This window comes from Pipra filicauda, unplaced genomic scaffold (genome assembly GCF_003945595.2).
Source record: "Pipra filicauda isolate LSUMZ 115617 unplaced genomic scaffold, ASM394559v2 scaffold212_size3012638_pilon, whole genome shotgun sequence".
In the NCBI taxonomy this organism is placed as follows: domain Eukaryota; kingdom Metazoa; phylum Chordata; class Aves; order Passeriformes; family Pipridae; genus Pipra; species Pipra filicauda.
In genome coordinates, this window is record NW_024104324.1 from 2,021,604 (window position 1) to 2,038,713 (window position 17,110).

At 38.1% G+C, this 17,110-nt stretch overlaps 1 protein-coding gene across 3 annotated transcripts in view; it reads right to left on the reverse strand.

Moving 5' to 3' along the window:
• Positions 1 to 17,006, reverse strand: part of WDR25 (WD repeat domain 25) — a 63,240-nt gene extending 46,234 nt beyond the window's left edge. Inside the window, exons 1-2 of one of the 3 annotated variants that reach the window (XM_027730837.2) lie at positions 16,915 to 17,006; positions 12,963 to 13,738 (exon numbers count right to left, since the gene is read on the reverse strand). In XM_027730837.2, the coding sequence (XP_027586638.2) occupies positions 12,963 to 13,679 (717 nt within the window). In that variant the 5' untranslated portion in view covers positions 13,680 to 13,738; positions 16,915 to 17,006. Of the gene's footprint in view, positions 1 to 12,962; positions 15,765 to 16,914 lie in introns of those variants that run through there. The other 2 variants (XM_027730841.2, XM_039381102.1) reach the window with 2 other exon arrangements.
• Between the last annotated feature and the right edge of the window lie 104 nt (positions 17,007 to 17,110).

A 17,110-nucleotide genomic window follows, 5' to 3' on the forward strand; every position in this document is an offset into this window, starting at 1 on the left:
TAGAAAAATACAACTAGAGAACAGAAGTAATAAATAAGAAGCAAAACTATGGCATTAGTATTTTCTCATGTTTCATTTCTGTGGAAGTATGACATGATAATGTCTTCTGACATTTCAGGGGAATAAATGTGTATGTTTCTAATGCTCATCACTGAATTTATAGAAAATTAAGAGGAAAGCAACATTTGAAAATGTTTTTCAACTTAATTCATCTGCTCTACAGAGACAGTATGATAGTACCAGACCATATACTTATTAGACCATATATTTATGCATTCTGTTTTCTCAAACCATCTTAAAATCCAAATTAAGTATCCTCTGAATTATTGCAGATATTTGTACTAAAGGAACCTAGAAATTCACATCCTATGTACTAGGGAGTCCAAACAAAACATCAGAAATTCTCAGCCAAAACATCAAATAAGAGTCTCAAGAACAGTTGAGGGAAATCAGGCCAAACAGCAAGATTCATTCTATCGGAAACTTCATTTGATATTTTAGTCATCTGCACCAATCAAACTTTTTTAGCTAACTCCCACTATTTACAAGAGAGATATGCTTACCAAATGCTGAAAAATATGGCAAGCTGACAAAGAAAGAAAAGAGAGAAAGCAAGAAAAAGAGAAGAGAACCACATATAAAAAAGACTATTTTTTAGTCTGAAAGCAGGCAACCTTTACATTACAAGCAAAGCTCACCAAAAAGCAATTTGTAAATAAGCATATATATACATATCCAGTAAAGGATATTTAAAATCATCAGTTATCAGTGACTCCATCCTTCTCAACAGCAAAGTGGTTTTGCTGTGCCATAGATCGTTATCTTTAACGTATTTTAACGTGTTCTTTATTGTGCGGAAAGATTCTGGGATCACTGCGCCTGAAGCTAATCACAAATTCTCCATAAACCATTGACTCCAAGGAATATGCTCCTACAGATCACATTCTCAGCCAGCTAAAAGTTACGAGCGTGACTAGGTTTTTTTGTAGCTACAAAATAGCAATTGTACATTCATGCTGGGCAGACAGTGCAAGAGAGTAACTTCCCACACACACCAAAATAAAGGGAAGAATTCGCACCTACTTTGCAGCTAACCTTCAAGCGTTTCTGTGACTAATCATTGTAATATGGCTAACCCTGTGGCTGTTCCTCAAATGGTAAGCTCCTGGAAAACGCAGAAGTGAAAAGAACTTACAATATACTGATAAATCAGCTAGAGATTCAAGCTATGGTTTATTGTAGAATATGAAAACTTGGAATTATTTTAGCATAGGTCAAAGTTAAATACGACAAAGACACTTAAATCCCCACCCCCACTGTATATTACATATCCACAGAAATTTACTTCAGGTAAATTAGCTGCTCCACACACAGTATTATGCATATTTGGGATGACATGGTTCAAGCAAAGCGGTTTGATGCACATATTCAGGTAAGTAATTCAAGAGAAACCAACATTTAATGACAGGTAGCTACTAAGAATTACTATAAAACCACTAAATTTTCTACTGCCAACTCTATATGGGAAAAGAATATGGCATAAGTTTGGCAGCTTCTCATCAACTTCAGAATGCAATGTAGTGTGTGTAGTAGTGTGTTAAGATTGATATAAAGGTGTTCAGAACATCCAAAAGCACAACCACAATAGTGGTTACTATCAGTCAGTATTCCTGTCCAGGAAACACTTCAGATCTTACCAGAAGGCAAAGGAGAAGAATTTCAAATGTATTGCAACTCTCCAAGAGATAATTAACTAAACCATTTATCAAATAACTAAAGCCATTTATCAAATAATCTGGTTTTCCCTTCATCTCTATGAACCATATTCATTAGCATCGATCACTTCCTCAAGTCATATACATTGATGCTCTATTAAAAGTGGGGATTCCTCATAAGTGTTAGACACCCAATTTCAGACTTCTTCGCAGGCAAATTGTCTTAAGAGTCCCCAATTCCTAGAGGTCAGGAAGGACTGGATATATTCACAAATACATATCCCACAGACACTTGCATGCCACAGATTTTGATCATCCACTACTAGAGAAAGAAATGCTGTTCTATTCAGAACATAAGTACAGTCTTAGCAACTGTACTTCCAAGCTTCTGAAACACTGTGACTGCTGACTTATTACTTGCTTCTGAAAATGGGATGGAGAAAACACCATTGACCAACTCTTTCAATTTGCTTGGTTTTTTCCCCTCAAGCTTCAGTTAACCAGTAGCTACCAAAATTCAAAACCATATCTATTTGTACTGTACTTCAATATTATCATACTTTTTTCATATAAAATTGTGAATCAGCTAAGGCCACTCATGTGCTTGACAGCTTTATATTGATCTATGTACATATATATAAAATCAGAAAACATCCGTTCGTACAGTCACAAAACAAATAAGTACAAACACAACAAATAAAACGAGCAATTTAACCTATCTCATTCTTGCACATGATCCACTGGGAGAGTCTGACACAGCAGGAACAACAGCTATGGACAAGCTTTGCTGACCCAGCCATCGGATGTGCGGTGGCTGTTCAGCAGCACAACACAGCAGGATGCTGCCAATCCTGCACCTGCTGATACTGTATTTTTGAATAGCACAAAGTAACACTTTACTACAGCAGTTCCAAAAATAGTGGTAGAGGGTTGTACTTAGGGACAAATTTCCATTTGTAAGAAATTACCTAATGCAAATTTACAGGCAAATTCTGTACATCCCCAATGTTAACCAGGTGGTTTTCTTATTGCAGTCTTATTGTCCACACTGATTTGAAGTAATATCTAACTATGAGAGGCAGTACACAGCTAGTGATTTAGAACAGCTATTTCAAAACCTGAGCTTTAATGAATCTAGTTTTTATCAGTCAGCCTGGATAAGTTATATTTTCTTTACAATTTTATTCTTCCAACTAAAAAATAAATCATTTATTATTCCCAAGGCTATTGAGAATGTTAATAACTGAGGAGAAAAAAAAAAAAAACAAACAAAACAAAAACAAAGAGAAAAACCCAACAAATCAAAACAAAATATCAAAGATCCTTTTCTATGGAAAATACAGATGTGATCCGAAACCCACTGATGTCAGTGGCATAATCCAGTATTGAACATGAGCAGAACTAGTTATTTAATTATGGAAATAAACTATTAATTATGTCAAGCAGCTATGTGTTTTTCTACAATGAGGACACTTTAACTAGCATTATTTCAGTAGTAGCAAGCAGAGTAAGACTGAACTACCTAATTAATTTTAATTTCTTTTGTATTGTTAACATAGTGCTAGCTTTAACATGTTTATATGACTATGTCAACCCTGACCACCTGCATCCCTAACTGCCATCCTTTCCATAGAGAACCATCCCTGTCCCTTTCCTAGCAGATAAAAATACAAATTTCCATCCACTAGTCACAGTGTTCAGAATGAGAAAAATTCTTTTAATGAGCAAATTATAATACAGAAAAAGACAAGGAGACCAGAGAAAAGGACAGACTCCAAAATATGACTTCAGAAAGCAAGGAGTTATAGAGCTGTCACATGCACAACATACAAGCACATGCAGTCTTCACTATCATGTCCAGTATTCTTAATCCATCAACCAACAAAAACATCTGAGAAAGGTAAACTTTTCTATAACTACATTATCAGATATGTCTTAGAAGAAAAACAGCAGTTTTACTTAAAAAAAAAAAAAAAAAAAAAAAAACAATAAAAAAGAAAGCCCCCACAATCATATTGAAGGTAAAGCTCAGACATAATATCCTAACAAGCTGGTCAGTCAGCATGTACACACTGGAAGACAAACAAAACACAACTCCACGCTACCCACAAAACACTGCCTTTTTGAAGAGGGATGAAATGAATACAATGAATGGGGATGCAATGAAACATGGTATGTATGATAAAGGACAGTAAACCATTAGTACCATAGTAATAAAGCAAATTCTCTGAAGAGCAACGGGGCTTTTTAATGTTTCTTTCTCCTTTAATTTAAAAGAAATTTATAACTAACAGTTGTCTTTCTGGAATAAATACATAGCAAAATGTCATTAAAGTTCTTTCTATCAGGCTTCATTTAAAGATCAAGTGTCAGCAATCCTTAGTACGTCAACTGATATTTTGACCTTAAAGATGCAGCTATATGACACAGGCTAAAAATAAAATCTGCTTTAAAAAAAGCAAGGACAGGAACATATTGAGAAGAATAAAAACTTCAGAAAAACTCTTTCTACTCCTGATGCCAGATAAATCATACACAAGTCATCTCTCTATAGAACCTGAAAAAGTAGAGCAAAATTTCTCAAAAAGTTGTTTCCTTGACAACATTGACAGACCAAGAGGGGTAAGGAATCAAAGTCATAAGATGCCTTGTAGCTTTGTTAGCAGATTTTTTTATTTTTTTTAATATATAGCAGTATGTGAGATGCAGCTATAAAACCAGACTTCTAGAAAAGAGGCAAAGTTAGACTGGTGTTATTTATATTTTTAACCAGCAAAAATATTCAGTTTCTTAACTGTTAAAAAAAAAAAAAGATACAACCATAATGTATTACAGTCACTTAAGAACTTAGAACTACTCTAACTCATTTTTCCCAGGTATCAAAATTTTGAATTTTCACCAGCAATCTTACTGATGCACCCAGAAGGGGGATAACACCACCACACATTTCTCCCACCTCAGATGACATTCTGACATTAGATTGCACGGCAGCCCACACAGGTCCTATGTATAATTGGAGAGTTTAATCCATGGCATTATCAGTTAAGCTTCATTAGAAACACTACTTCATTGACATCTCTAGCCCTGACTGTTTTGTCCCTAGTAGGCTGGCTATGCCAGGAAGAGACAAGGTTGCTTATTTCTCTACTACAGGCTACTTCACAGACACTCAGTAAACAGCCAGTAGAGTTCCCAGTGCTTCCAGAAAGGAAGTGGAGTTCAGCGCTTCAGGGCAGGTGGGTTTCTAGGAAAAAAAGTCAGATAAACACTTTAAATTCTTGATATTTCTGTAAGTAATCATACAAGTAACCAAAATTCTTTCTAGGTAACACAAGGAAACAGAATCCTTTCTTCAACATCACTGTTAAGGATATCCAAAAGTCACTCTCTATCCTTTTGGGTCTGCATAGAAAAAAGATTTATGAAATAACAAATGTCAAATAACAAACTGTTATTTGTTATTGTGAAATAACAAACTATCACAACAGCCATGTTACCCTGTGTATCTCACCTGTGACCACTTTGCACCTATTGGTCAATGCCACCAAATTTTACAAGAGGCCTCAACATTTTTCCCTCAAGGCTTTATCAAGCTAAGCAGCTGAATAAAAGTTAAAGACACTGCAGAAGTCCTAAAGGAGAAAGAAATTGAAGAGGATCTATAGTCAGACTCAAGATTCAGACAGGCTTCCTTAACTACTGCTCTTGGAGGAACTTTTATTTTTTAAATTTTTCTTTAAATAATTCCCAAATTATTTGGGGGTGGGGCGGGGGGGCATGAATGGGGAACACAGGCGTTTTAGCTACATCACAAAATATCCACTCTTCTTCCCCACAGCCAATCCTTTAATACAGCCAAAAAGTGGTCAAAAATGCTTTGCAAGACTACTTGGGGTATCACTCTTGCATTCTTTAAAGAGATCCTAAGTCAAAAGACATTACAGAGCTGAAAACCTTATCCAAAAGCTGAGAGGTTCATTGCATTTTTGACCCCTTTTTTTTTAAATGTCAGTTTTCATACAAGTGTTTAGATAAATTCTAATCCAAAGCAGTACTGAATTTAGTTCTTGTCAGTGCAGAAGGAAAGAAACAATGGCCTATCAAAACCTACAGAGATCAGGATGGTGCTATTTATACTCAAAGAATCATACTCCTTTGAAAAAATCCTTTGAGGCCTAAGAGTGTGTCAACCACTAAGAACACAATAAAAACTATACAAGTCATCTCCAGCTGTGGACTCTGAACGAGTGAACAAAAGCATTACAAGGATTTCTGTTTCCTTGACAACAGCATCGCTCGAAAGAAGAAAATAATTAAAAAAATATATCTCTCTAACAGCGATCTCTAAACATACCAAATGTGAAGCAACTCTTACTCGTACAAACCTTTGGGATGAAGAGACCAAAATCCACCACTTTCATGAACTGTTCTTTGCTGACATGTGTCACTAGCTTTTGCAGAACAATTGTGAGAGCTATCTATTGCATCCTGACCTGTATTATCATCCAGCCATAAGCATGGTTAGAAGCTTTCACTGATGGTCAAGTACATTCCTTCCTGCATGATGTTCCTTTTCTTACAAAATAAGTAAAGTGGAAAATACTTCTCATTTGAAGTGTATGAAATAATTTTGTTAGAAGAAGATCGAGGTATACAAAAAAAGCCCTTTCAGTGCTCAGGAAACTGATATTACTATGCAGGTATTGATCACATAACTGTACTTCCATCTTAATAATCAGGAAGCTTAAAGTCACTGAAAGAACTACACATAGCTCTAAATAAACAAGGGAAGAAAGTCAGAACCTTCATAAAGAAAAGCTAGCTTCAGTATTTCAGAACAGCCTCTTTAGTAGCCTCTCCAACAAGAAAAACAATTCTGTTTTCACACATCTAGGTAAGCAGCATACAGTCCCCAGAATATGAGCATTTCCTTGCCACTTCGGAGATAATGGGGAGAACTCCTTGTTATTTTTAAAATATGGTATTAAAATATACCAACATCAGAAAGATCTTCTTTAAAATATTTCAAATAAAGAATATATGTATTGAATAGGATGACTTCCCAAATTCTCATCGTTGCCTAGAGTTAAAGGAACATTGCCACAATTAGGTTTTAAAAATTTATTTAAGAATTGCAATAATTGAAGTACTAGCAGCACAACAGGTAATGCTGCTTAGTGAACAGCTTGAATCCAGCCCAGCAGTGACAGGGCTACAGCCATCTGACAGCTATGCCTGGGTGTACAGGAAATAGGCTGGCAGCTTAAATTCATTCCTTCATAAACAGACACGCGTGTGACAGAACAACAAGAAACATTGCCTATTCCAAGTGAATTGTGTGCAGAATGGTTGAAAGCATAAATATTAGGTTTTGTTACTCTGGGGCAGGGTAGCAGCACTAACTAGGAAATTTGTATTGCTTCCATCTGTGCTACACACAGTTTATAGATGGGTGGAAGCTATCGTCTTCTATTCAGTCCAGTACAACAGGATCAATAACAAAATTCCTGGATATACTACTGTGCTTTCTCCTAACAGACACACGACCACAAAACAATACAATATTTTGAAAATATGATTAAAAATGGTATTTCTTGTAGATTTGACACTCACTAGGAAGCAAAATCTGTATATTAAATTTGAAGTATGAGTAACATACCATTTAATGATCACAAGCGTCTCAGAAGACTGGAAAACTATGTAGAAGAAATCTCTTGAGGTAGCATGTTACAAAGGTGAACCACTTCGGAGCTCAGAAATCCCCTGACTCGAAAACAAACAGAAACCAGAAGAGGACTAAAAGGCACCACAAACCTTTGACATTTCATCTTTTCTACACATCTACTCATGGACCTTACTAGAGACTGAACCCCAGGCTAGACAGAGCCTTGGTCTGAACAAGTATGGCTCTTGTGTTCTTAATTATGGGAAGTCAGCAATGCCTCTGTTCAACAGGTTGACATTATTAAACTCATTGAATTGAGTCTGAGATGGACTTCATTTCCCCATAGCAGCCCTAACTGTGCTGTGCTTTGCATTGTTAGCTAGAAAGGTGTTGATAACACACCAGTGTTTTGGCTACTGCTGAGCAAGGCTGGCACAGCATCAGCACTGTCTCTCAACATTCCTTCTCCCCCATATTGATGGTAAGATCCTGGGAGGGGACATGACCCAGACAGCTGACCCAAACCAACCAAAGGTATACTCCATAATCATGTGACACCAGCTCAGATGTAAAAGCTAATGGAAGCAGAGAATAAACCTTGCCATTTTCCGCTTTGTTACTGTGCATTCAAACTTTTGCTTTAGTAAACTGCCTTATCTCAATCTATGAGCCATTTCTCACCTTACTCTTTCTCCCCTGTCCAGCTGGGAAGGGGAGTGATAGAGCAGCCTGGTGGGCATCTGGCATCCAGCCAAGGTCAACCCACCACACTCATTTTAGAAACTTTTACTTTGTTTGTATAGATTCAGCTGTGACTAAATAACATTCAACTAGGTAAGTAGGGAAAAAATGTATAAGAAAAACTTCCAGCAATGTATTACAACACAAGACATCCTGTCAAAGTGCTATTAATATACATTTTGCACACTCAAGAATCTCAGCACTTTCTTTCCTTGATCCTGTTTAACAACAGAGAATGAAAGTGCTGAAAATTAAGAAATACTTTGCAACAAACATAATCCCTGCTGTGATGCTCTAAATAAAAAATCAGGAACACAAAATTAAAAGCTAACAGATGATTAAAAATTAACTCCAGGTAACATCTTTTTAAAGACAAAAATAGGAAATACAGAATAAAGGCATAGGAGGCTTGAAGTTATGAACAATTGTTAAAAAGCTAAGTCCAGAATCAGTAAGTAGTGAAAACATTAACGTCTGTGTGGATCTACGTAATGACAAGGTCTTCCAAATATAAGACACTGTCAACGTGAATGAACAGCATTGTCATTTCTGCAATCGGTAAACACATCTTTCAAGACACAATTTTTTAATGTTCCCTGCTATGGAAGGCAAGCAGCTGTATTCAATGGTAACCTGTGATTCTGGATTCTGTAGTTGTGGTTCTAAACCAGAAATACCTAAGCAAGGTCTGATATACAAAGCATTGTATATCAGAACCGGGAACGGGGCACCTTTAATAATGGTGTTGAGTCTTAACATTCATGCAAAAAAACACTAGATGAGAGATTAACTATTTTGGTGTTTTAGTAGGAAAACCCAAATAATGGCAGTAGTAGCCTAAATTTCAATTACAGCAGCCATTCAAACAGAAGTGTTACTCAAAAAAACCAAATGTAATCAGTTCAGAAAATAATGTTTCACAATCCTTAAAATACATAAAGCTAAAAACATAATCCACCCTAATACAGTTAGAATGCAACTGTGAATAATAGAACTGTCACAGTAAGAGCTCCCAACAGTACTTTTCCCAACCCTGAATCAGGGTTTCTGTCCCTTTCTACAGCTACCTAGGCTGGAGCTTTCAAAGGGGAAGCTAAAAATTCTACAAAAACAGAGGGTAAAAAATCTGACAAAACCTACAGAACTAGGAGGGTTTTTTTCCTCATTCCTTACAAATTTGAGATTTTGCATGAAATATTCTTCTATTAATGCTCCAGATTTGAAGACCTGTGAGTTACTAATCTGCAATACATATCTCTTTCCACATGAAGTTCTATCATATTTTCAGGTCTCTAAGAAAACTCAGTTGTTTTCTTATATGTTTACCAACACATGCATAAACTTGTAACTTTGGTCTTTCAACACATAACACAGAGGCAAATATTAAAGTCTTCCAGTCTTTAGAGGCAGAGTTCAGTTCCCATCACTTTCTAATAGGTCGAGGCACCCCATCTGCTGGTGGAAATGTTACTCTAGAGAATCACGCCCCTGAGCTGATAACTGATAATTTTTTCAACTCAACCACTTGATAACTGTTTGAGGTTTTTGAAATGCAGCGATATACAAAAAATTCAGATCTTTGAAATACTTTCAAAGAAAACTATGAAGTCCTCTAAAACAGTCCATTCATTCCTAAATATGCAAAATATTTATACAAAATGCTTCGGATGATCTTCCCTGACTGTAGGCTATGCTTCAGTCAACAGAAACTGCAGACATCGACTCATTTATTGTAAATATTTTAGTATGATTTACATTGATCCATAAAGATGATGTTAAAATGTACACTGGTTAACCTGAGAGAACATAAATGGAAGACTGTTCTTTTCTTCTGATTTAAACAGGTTAAGCACACACACTTAAAAAGTAAGAAACCATATAATTGGTTTCATATATGCATTTTAGACACTTATCTGTGTCATACTTAGCCATAGTAATTTACATGGGACAAAAAAATTAAAATCACTAAAGTAAGGTAACTAAAGCAAGTGTCTCTTCCTTCTCTGTGCCAAGGGGGGGGGGGGGGGGGGGGGATGAAAATTTAAGAGGAAAACATTTAAGCACACAAGAACAGATAAAATATACAAAACTGGCTAAATACTACACAAATTGCATACAACTGTAGATCTCTGATTTAAGCACAAACTATCACAGTCATATCAACTTAGAACTCTCAATTCTGAGAAATCTTCACTAATATTGGACTCTTTAAAGGATAAATGTCTTAATTCATAGGCTGAATGTAAGGACTGAATCCAAGACATTTGCATATAAAACTATTCAGTCACAGTTATACATATGACTAACTCAAAGTACAGAGTTTTGAGGCTCTGGATTGCCTACTGTCTCTGATCATATAGGGATTTTAGACTTCTAACTGTGCTTTGAGTTTTACCTTAATCAAATGTTGAAAGTAAATAGTGCAAACATCCTGATTGTCTGCATATTCCCATCAGAGGTAAAGAAGACATGCATCCACTGTCTGGACTTAAACTAGCAATTCCAAGCAGGTGTTGTGGGAAGAAAACAACAAAAAAGGTAAGCTGTGGGAAGTTAAAGGACAAGGGGAAAAAACAAGTACATCTTCATTTTCAATCAGTTGTTTTATGCTTATACCAGAAAATGGGCAACTTCAGGCAGCGGTAGACTGCAAATAAATCCCCAAAAGACAAAGCACTGCTGTCACAGTCACCAGGGATTTATGGGCTCATGATCCCAGAAAGTGAGGGAAATTGGGCTCCCAACATCCCGGCAATCCTCGATGCCACCGCGCCCTCTGCTGGCCGGGATGGTCTGTGTGTGACAGCGCAATAATTAAAAGGTTCACCAGGAAAGAACAGTAAGAAGCACTCATAGATACCTCTCTACAGGCTACCTTTAAAAATATAGAAGTGTGTTTTCATATACTGCTTAACAGTCACATTATTACTTCAGTAATTTTTTTTACACTCGCGTGCCCTGAAGCATTGACAACATTAATATATTCTATTTATATTGAATTTCCAAGGTTTGGGGAACCTAAAGCAGTTAGATTTCTTTTAAAACCAGCCTTACTGGTTAATGACTGCTTCTAAGCAGGGGTGATGACACTACTTTACAAAAACAATCTTTCTTTCTGCTTAGAATACACAACAGACATGCCATTATTTTCATTTTTAATAGTTTTACATTGCAATAACAACTTTGATTTTAGATTGTTTTATATTCAACACATACATAATTTCACTCAATAAAATGAGGTTATATTGTGTTACAACTTCAGACAAAATGTCAAACATCAAAATTCAGAGGTGGTGTAAAATAGTTTTGTATAATCCAAATTTAAATTCCCGCTTACCAAAAACATCCATCAGCACTTTTTTTCCTCCAAGTTAATGTTTAAGACAAAGAGGTTAAAAAAGCTGGGAAAAGATGGAGGAATTCTATCTTTCCTAAAAGTTTAAAGTATTCAGACTTTGATGGTTTGATACATTATGCTGACTACAGAACCAGGGAAGTCATTATAACTTAAGAAATAAAAGATAAACAACTAGGAAGAGAAAATTTTACGCATGCTATAGATCTGGAGTTTTCTTTTCTGTGACCACCAAGTGCTTTAGTAGACATCTGGAGACAAAAGCAAAAACTCTGTCCAAGATTCAAGAGCACTGCTGCTTCAAAGATGCAAAGATAGCATATATTTCACAGGGCCCCATGGCAAAACTCAGGAAAGAGGAAAGACAAAAATTCTAAGATAAGAAAAAGGTGTTAGAAAACCAAACTAAAGGAAATTCCATTATCCACTAAAAATTAAACAGCAAAATAGTTAAAGAAAAAATTCTCAATTTGAATAAGAGAATTTAAGACTATTTTTTCCTACATTAAATTGGAATTCAAATTCAGTTTAAGTTCTCTCCTTTGGTTTTAGAAGTATGCTGGTGCAATGGGTGTTCTGCTGTTTGGTCTCTGTTTAGTAGTATTTACTTAAAGTCCTAAATTTTAGAAGCAAGTTTTAAAATAATTGTGGATGCTACGGTAAATACATCTCAGATGCAACAAAGCATGCCTTCCACCAGAAAGGACACTTGCTGTACGCTCTTATCAAAACTATGTTCCTGTGTAAAACCATTTCAGAGGACTATTATTTGAACCCAGAGGTGCAATTAGCCCTATGTCTGGGAAAGCATACACATACAATACTTTTATTACCCATTTTAAAAATAAACGACTCATTGGACTGACTAAATTAACAAATAAAATGTTAAAACTAGAAGGAAAATACACTTTGAGTATTGGAGCGATTAACCCTTGAAACAAATTTAAAGTGGAAAGACTCCTTAGATCACAACAGGACACCTCTGGGATGCAAGACTTATTTGCCACACTGGTTCAGATGGAAAATCCATCTGACCTCCTCCAGCAGTAGTCATGTAGGCCTGTCAGAAAAGTTCCTCAAAATATTATTCCAGTGTTGGCAGTCAGTTGTTTACTGACTTTGGGAAGGATCTGTATGCAGACCATAGTGCTTATGGCCATTGTGACAAAACACTGGTACAGATCATGAGAAATGACCTAGTAGAAACCTAACTTTTTAAGGTCTAAAACACTCACATGACTAATTCAAAAAAACCCCGAAACAATACACCAAATTCCAAAGTAATGGAACTAACTGTGGGTATAGTGAAGAATTAGGCTGCAAGTTCATAATAGAGTCTTATACTTCAAAGCATCTCCTTGAATTCTGAATACATTGGAACTGTTAAAACACACACAGGCAAGGATGTTATTTCCAGAAGAGCATTCTTTAATACAGTATTTTTAAGTTGGATGATTGGGCCACAAAACATCTTGTTTTACATTACCTTGACTGTTTTGTCCATAGAAGCTGAGAGAAGCATGTGACTCTGTTCCCGTACAGGACACCACTGGATTTCATTGACAGGGCCACTGTGTTTAGACATATAAAATATTAAGCTTTTGGGGACTTCGGTTGATTTATATTTGGATCCCAAATATGGCTTAATTAATTCAGAGATCTTTCTCGAAGTCTGCTCTCCCAATACACCCAGTTTAACATCACAATCTGAGCTACCTCTCTGATCAGGTTCCTTTGTTTCAGGCGTACTGGAACTTTCTTGACGCAATCGTTTGGGGATATATGGTCTAATTCCTTTTATGGTAGTAGCACTGTCTTTATGCATTCTCTTCTGGGAAACGCCATTTCCAGAGTTTGCTGAAGAGCTTGAGGTCTGTTCATAGTTTCTGTAAGGCATAGATAATGCAGCATGGCCAGGGTATGCCCTCCTAGAATAAGGAGATGTCATGTCAGTGTTATTATTCTGTGCATAAAGCTCAGGGGGATCTTCACAAACAGTGCTTGTGCCAGAACTGCCACTGTTCTCCGTAGGGTGCATTTCATATGTAGATTTTGTACCCAAACTACCAGGTGCAAAGTGCTGACCACAACTCACAGAAGACCTCTGAGAGCTTATTTGAGTGCCAAAAGCTTGGGGGACTTCAGTCTTCTCAGTTTCTGTCTCAGAGTCTGAATCTTCATAAGCAACCAGTGACGAACTCATTATGGCTACACACAGCAGACTCCAGAGATCTCAGTGCTGCAATCCTCCAAAATTATGATCTAAAATAAAGAATTGATTATTCAGAGCACAGTTCATTAAAGAGTCTACAATATGAGTAACTTAGGGATGTAAATATGCCTTTCTTAACAAAAAACATCAAACTTTTATTCCTATTTATCAATGGCATTTATTCCTCTATTAAAACACATCTGTACCTTCAATTACACAACACCATTTGCCTCCAAGCCCTTTGCATACATTTTTAATGCACTGCAGAAGTGTATTTGCATACCATAAAACAATGAAAAAGAGTATGGAAAGGAAAACAATCTTGCAATATAAATAATGCAAATCACTTTACCTTACTTGCAGTATTACTTCTCCTCACACAAAAGTAATTAATTATGTAGTGGTTTGGTATGTACATTTATAAGAATACAAATACTACAACTATTTTGGAGTCAGCCTGACAATATCTATTTCTTAACAGTACAGAGGACTTGAAAGAAGTGTGTAGGGGTTCAACTGGCAACTAAAAAAGTGAACACATTTTTGACCTATTCAGCAGTTGTCGCAGTATGAGGAAATTTTCCAATCATATCCACTGAGTAAGTTCCACACAGCCTTTAGTTTTACACAACAGACATAACAGAAACTACACCAAATTCACTATTTGCATTTACGTACAGAAAAATAAGAGCACAGATGCCTTTACTGTGGAATAAGGTTTTTCAATGTGTCTGTGAGAAAAATCTCATGCTGAGGCTGCATATGTAACATGCTGAATAACTCACCCTCATAATAATCCCACCAGGATTCTTCCAGTAATTTGGATTGAGCATGTGGAATATAGAGTTAACTACATTCAAACAATTGATGTGTCTGCAAAGTAATATTTCAACCTCTGTTTTTTATAGGCAGAAAGTACTGCCAAGATCAATCAAATGGGACATTTTATTTCTGCTTTATTTCCTTGCCCAGCTGTTAGCACTCATTATGCTGAAGAGATTTAACCCACAACACTTTCAGAGCAGCTACTGAAATTCTTGGTTTACGACAGTAAAGAAACTGCCCTCAAAAGCATCTTGATGAAAAAGAGAGTGATGCATGAAAGTCAGTATCTTTGTAAGCATTTGCAGAATTGATGCCACAAATGTAAGTCCTACAAATTCTCCTGCAGGAGTAATGCTCTGGAACTTGTAAACATTATTCATTTAACTTCAGAATTAAACCTATTCAAACTAAAACAACTATGTTTCACTTAACCTACAGAAGTGTTACATGACAGGCTATTATATTCTGTATCCTGTTATGAAATTTCCAAGCACAGATCCAGAGCAGAAGTACACACATTCATCATCACATATCCTTTCCAAGATAGGTGATCAAAACATTTAACTGGAACAAGGTGACCAACATTTTAGCACATAAAAGCAACAAGATCTCCCTCTAGAGGACATTTTGTCCTTATTTGAAGTTTAAGATAGCTATAAGTGTCAGCAAAGAAGAGCAAGGAAAAATTCTTTTTTTAGTAATACAGCTACATTTATTACAACAACATTTCATTTAAACAGTGTCAAGAAAAAATAAGTAGCATATCAAGTAAACTTAACTAAAAAATCAATTCAAAAACGGTAAATTGAAGGTTTTAGCAGTAAATTGAAACATCAAATAAATAGCAGCTTTGAATAACTGTATTGAGTGGTTACTGTTTATATTGCAGTGCTAAAAACAGGGCCCAGCCAAATGCACCATTTCCAAAGAACAAATACAGTAAGAAGTTGACCTCTGGCTAAAAGCTATAAACTAAGATACACAAGTGGATTGGGTAAGAGTTGCAAAGCTACTTTATTTAAACACAAAAAACCTCAAGCTGAGATTCAGAACTAAGTGCACCATAGTGCCGTGCAAACACCAGGTTAAAAACATTTCCCATGAGATACTGGAAAGAAACTGTCCCATTACATCTGGCCAGCACAAATCCATCCCACCACACACATCACCCATACGCGTCAGTACTTTTGTAAAACCAAAGCATTTCTCTCATCTAAAGACTTCCCATCAACATCTGCTTTTAAAGCAACACCACCCAAAGTTTCTTACCTTGAGCTAACTAAAGAAAAACGGAGGGGAGATGGAAACCACAAGGTACTTGATCAGAAACACTGTAACTAGACTGTGAATTTATTAACGATATATGATTTACAATGTGTTGAGCTAATAATTAGAGAAGTTTACAGAATTTCAGTTTTAATTTCCACACGGCTGATTTCCCTGAACACATTGAACCAAGGAGCGTTCAGTCTGTCACGAACAACGCCCCACACCCACTGAGTGATCGCGGATGCTGTGACATGGGAGCAGAGGCAGCACCGCAGGTCCCTCCCGCCGGCCCCGGTGCGGTCCCACGGGAGGCACCGCCGCCCCCTCGGGGCTGCTCCCTCACTCCCGATGCCCCACGGCCCCCAGAGGGGAAGAACAAAGTACCGGAGAGGGCCCAGCGAAAGCCACAAAGATGATGAGGGGTCTGAAGCGTCTCCCTTATGAGGAGAGACTGCAGGAGATGGGCCTTTTTAGTCTGGAGACTGAGAGGGGATCTCGTTAACGCACATAAATATCTCAAAGGTGGGTTCCAAGAGGATGGTGTCAGGCTCTTTTCAGTGGTGCCCAGAGACGGGACGAGGAGCAATGGCCGTAAAACACAAGAACTTTCACCTCAACACGAGGAAGAACTTCTTTACATTGAGGGTGGCAGAGCAGTGGAACAGGCTGCCCGGGGAGGTCGTGGAGTCTCCCTCTCCGGAGACATTCCAAAGCCACTTTGGACGCGTTCCTGTGTCACCTGCTCCAGGTGACCCTGCCTTAGCGGGGGGGATTGGACTGGATGATCTCCAGAAATCCCTTCCAGCCGTAACGACTCTGTGCTTCCGTGAACACCACCCGCCTCCCCCGGTGTCCCCGGAGCAGCCCTGCCCGAGGCAGCGGGTCTGGGCACCGAGGCCGCCTCCTTGCGCTCTCCCGTGGAGTCGTAACTCTGCACACACGCGCGCGCCCGCTCTCCCCGCAGCCCCGGGCGCCGAGGTCATTCGTGGGACCGGGAGAGTCCGATATCGGGACAGCTCCATCCCGGTACCGCTCCGGGCAGGGACAGCTCCCGCCCCCGTGAGACCCTCCGCTCCCGCCGCCGCCGCGCCCACAACTCACCTGAAGGGCCGCCGCCGCGCCCACAACTCACCTGAAGGGCCGCCGCCGCGCCGCTTTTAAAGGCGCGCCGGGTGGAAACAAGGAGCCCCACTCAATCAGTTCCGCGCGTCGTATCCCCCACGCCAGGCCCGCGCGTTAGGAAGTGCAGGGGTGAAGCCGCGGCTCACTGAGCGCGCAGGAGCCCTTCTTCCACCGCTGCGAGCGGCGGGGAGAGCCCTTCCTTGGGC